Genomic DNA, 4,375 nt, shown 5'->3' with positions numbered 1-4,375 from the left:
GGGTCCAACCCGTTACTAGCGTGGTGTACCTAATAAAGTGGCCGGTGAGTGTAGATACTTTATTATGGTATAGTATTTAAATGTATGCTTGAGAAACACATAATATTGCCCCTTTAACACATATTTCTGTGGTGTGATAACCTCAAAACACACATTTATTTTTACTTTACACAGTTTTTAAAGTGTGCCGTGGCATGAATATTAAAAAAATCACAACTTATTCACAACTCAGTTTGCAACGACGCTTGGGCTGCAAGTTCTCTGCCTCCATAACTTTATTCAACCAGTTTATGTTAACTGTGAGACCATATTGTATCTTATGAACATACTGTCTTTTTCTTCTTGGGATAAAAGGGCTTATAAATTGGTAAACTAAACACATAAAGCTTTCTGGCTCCATGTCTCACACAAGTTGTTCACTGGTTTGTTGTATTTTGCGCAAATTTGCTTCCAAAACACATCATGAATCTGGCCAATGATTCACTGCCTCGAGAACTTTTGAAACAATACCAAAGCAGTGACGTAACTTCAACACTTTCGAAGCTTCAGACGTCATTGATCATGTGACCTTTACCAAACAAATCAAGCTCTGATACAGTGCTTCTGAAAAATTGTGTTTTCAATACATGTGCCAAAGCTTCAGCTTCAAACTTCCCATAGTTGGCAATCCTACCTCAGCTTTGAAGGCAGCGTGTGTCTGTCTAATCCACTCAGATTCAGCTAATCGTAATTAGCGCTAATGTTTACTCACAATGCTAACATTTGAGCTAGCATTATACTCTCTGGCTCTTTAAAATGGGAGGAGCCAAATGGCTGGCTGACTGCTGCCAACTAGTGGTCAGAGGCTAAACTACAAGACAAAAATCAACTGCTGGCATGAAAGTTTACATTTAAAACTTCAATTAAAAATCAAAACAGTGCTTTAGAGAATCAATAGAATATTGAGAAATGAAATATTGCAATATTTAAGAGTATCAACATTTTCTTATACACCTACATAAACCTACTTTGACCAGGAAGAAGGAGACTCCATACGTCCTCAATGACCGTGCCAGTTTGACATATTTCACTTTTGCTTCAATCTCCGTCATTTCTCCGCAGTTTTTGTGTTCCTGCAGGTGAGATTTTTTTCAGGACATGAGAATCAGAACACACGAGGCAGCACTGTCAAAATGAACATAAAACTCATCAGCAGAAGAACATTAACACACCTGGAATACTTTTTTCTCTGCTCCTCTCTGCTTAATGTACTCTTTGGGCAGAAACTCCTTCAGACTTGAAAAGAAGAGAAACTTATGAGAGGCTGAAATTCATTCAAAAAAATACAAACTCATGTTTGTTCATATCTTAAGTCTTTTAGTTTGCTTTTAATTTATAAGGCATCTTAATTAAACTTTTTCTGTCAAGCCACCACCTTAAAATAATTATCCATGCCCTCCCTAACCCCAACAGGCACCAGAACAAAATAGTAACAAGTCAACTTTAAGCTTGTCCAATTTTTTAACCCTTCTTTGGTTTTATTTTTTGAATAATTTGTTGTATTATTTAAAGCCAAACTTAAGCATGAACAAACCTACTGTGGGACATTGCGTCTCCTCGGGGGACCTACCCTACTGTTTGAAAACTACTGATTTAGTCAGATATATAGCAGAGTTTTTCCTCACAAAAAAAGGCATTTTTTATACAGTAGTTTTAGCTTTCCTTTTTTTGACCAAATGCTATGCTATTTAAATGGATCGTCCATCTTCAGACCAAAGAGATCGACAGACACAGCTGCTTACTCTAAGAATCCAGGTTTGTGTTTATGTTCTATGTGAGGTCCGAACTGGATCTGGGCCTGGATGCCTCCAAACTCACAAGCTTTGTCAAATGAGACAGGATGGGAACCATTTAGGATATCATCACGAGCCTGGAGGAACAGGGAAAGGAGTTTGTTAAACTAAGGAAGTGTTACATCCTGTCCTAAAATATCACAGCATAACCTATAATCATTTTTCTTTTCAACAATTAACACTTGTGATTTTATAGTTTAGAACTTCACTCTGTACGAAGTTTACCTGCACATAAAGCAGGTTGAGTTGGACCGGGTCTCGGGAGTCTACGTTCTGATCTGAATAGAAGAACTTGCGTCTGAGTAGGAGGGTCTCGTTCTCGTCCACCCCCTGCTCTCTGAAAGTCCGGCTGTGGTCCAGCCAGTTCACTGAGAACACAAAACCGAACCATGCAAAAGTCTTCTACACAAATCGGTTTCTTTTACTCAACCTGCCTACTTGTACATAACAGATGTACAATCCCACATTGTGGGGACAGATTTCACAGGCAGCTGTGACACGTCTTTGTAAAAATAATTTAATGAAGTGAGAAAAACATTCCTTCCAATTTTAGTTCTTCTCTAGACTTACAGTCATCGTCTGTGTGCAGTTTGGCTTTCAGCTTCTCCATCTTCCGCTCGTCTCGCAGCAGCGTCCTGTCTTTCTTCAGCGTACCCGTCCCCTCCTCTTTTTTATCCTCCACCGTCTCCTGGATCAGAGAGTACTCCTCGTAGTTTGTGATCCCTGGAATTCAAAAAGGAAAATAACAAATCTTCATGAGAGTCAGGCGGATAAAAAGTTATAGTACAGATTTAAATCAGTTCTTTTGATTTTGTGAACATTAATAGTTTGTTTTTGTTTCCAACAGCATTACACCAAAAAAATAAAATTTTCAGCGCAAATTCAAACATATTGAATTCAAGCAATATTTGTAACACCTAAATGTTCATGTTTACAAACAAAGAAGGCAAAATATGTATTTAGTATTTATTAATTTTACATGCCATGGAGACTGCAGATGGAAATTAGCTACAATCTGGTTCAGTACAGCTTTACTTAACTGGGTTAAATGTTTATTCTGTACATGATCCCTGACAATAGGGCTGGGCGGTATGACCTCAAATTCATATCACGGTATAAATTGAATCCCTTCATGGTAACAGTATATACTGCGGTAAAAAATTATCATAAAAAGTTAAGATTATGTAATTTTTAGAGCTTTTTTTGCATAAAACTGTAATCTTAATTAAACCCAACATTTTTGCTTTAATGTCTGCCTGCCAAACAATGAGTTTCTGCCTGCTGAACTTATCAGCTGCTGCTCTGCTGCACGCTCATCTTCATCATCATCATCAGAGCAGAAGCTGACTTTACATTAGCAAGATGGATTTACGACTGAATGAACCTCCACGTCTTATTTTTAATAATCTCTGTGGGTAACAATACATAAAAAACATTTTTTTCTCTGACAATTGGGTGTGAAAAACTACGGTTGTTAAATCTTCGCTCTGCGTGACGTGCAGCGAGAGGAGAGGAGAGGAGAGGAGAGGAGAGGAGAGGGAGGAAATGATCCCGAGACACAACATAACTTTTCTACAGCGGGAGGAGGAAATTTTGAGGATTTATCTTCTCTATACGTGTTTTAAAACGCTAGAATTTCTTCATTATATTTTGAACTCCTGCTGCTCAGTTGTCTCTGCACTCGCAGCCATGCTGACACAGGTGTGATGACGTAATGACGACAGGACGGTAGAGTATAAATTTCTACTGTAGGCCAACTTCAAACCATTTCTACCGTCTACCGCATTTACCGCACAATCCTACCAGACAAACATATAAACTGAAAACAAACAAAAATAAGTGAATGATATGATGTACCTATTCTACTGCAGATTGTCACAAGTAGCTCGCCCACTGTTTTGGAGTCATCCACCATGACTGTTTTAACAGCTCCATCCAACATTTTGATTTTCTGGGGTCTCTGCTTCTTCTTGTATTCAAGGATATCCTGTCCAAGCACAAAAAAACAAGAACATAAATCAAAGAAAAGAGCAATCTGGAAGTAGGATTTACATTAAAAAAGGAGGTGGGGGAGCAACTGCACAGAAAATCATCAAACGCGTCCAAGTTGCTTGGATTGAAGGAAAAGGATGAAAACCTTTTCTAATGGCTGCCAGACACTTTCCTGCCAACCCCAACAATGAGGAGATAATTGCTTCAGAATAATTGGTCACAGTTATGCTTCTACCTGGGCTGCCTTTGGTGAATTTAGCGCAGCAGAACAGCCATACACGTACTGACAGACGGTGCTGCAACATACAAACACGTTCAGGCTGGCCTTCAACACAAGCTGGCTCTGAGTTCAACTCTGTGTGAGAACTTTCTATCCCAACTGCCCCTTTGGTGGGTTTACAAAACATTTCAAATTAAAATTAAGAGCTTAATGAACTCAAATGTCAATTGCATAAGGACACGTATTGGTATAGGCTCACGTGTGTGTGTGTGTGTGTGTGTGTGTGTGTGTGTGTGTGTGTGTGTGTGTGTGTGTGTGTGTGTGTGTGTGT

General features: G+C 38.9%; 1 protein-coding gene across 1 annotated transcript in view; it reads right to left on the bottom strand.

The window, feature by feature from the left end:
* Positions 1-4,375, bottom strand: part of LOC106514990 (talin-2) — a gene marked incomplete in the record, with an annotated part of 96,655 nt that overhangs the window by 59,885 nt on the left and 32,395 nt on the right. The window contains 6 exon segments of the mRNA XM_014004547.1: positions 1,008-1,112; positions 1,212-1,275; positions 1,782-1,909; positions 2,058-2,200; positions 2,403-2,555; positions 3,690-3,819. Coding sequence (XP_013860001.1) covers positions 1,008-1,112; positions 1,212-1,275; positions 1,782-1,909; positions 2,058-2,200; positions 2,403-2,555; positions 3,690-3,819 — 723 coding nt within the window.

Source organism: Austrofundulus limnaeus, unplaced genomic scaffold (assembly GCF_001266775.1).
Source record: "Austrofundulus limnaeus strain Quisiro unplaced genomic scaffold, Austrofundulus_limnaeus-1.0 Scaffold25, whole genome shotgun sequence".
Taxonomy (NCBI): Eukaryota; Metazoa; Chordata; class Actinopteri; order Cyprinodontiformes; family Rivulidae; genus Austrofundulus; species Austrofundulus limnaeus.
Note: the sequence above shows the minus strand (reverse complement) of the source record. Positions and strands in the feature narration are given on the sequence as shown.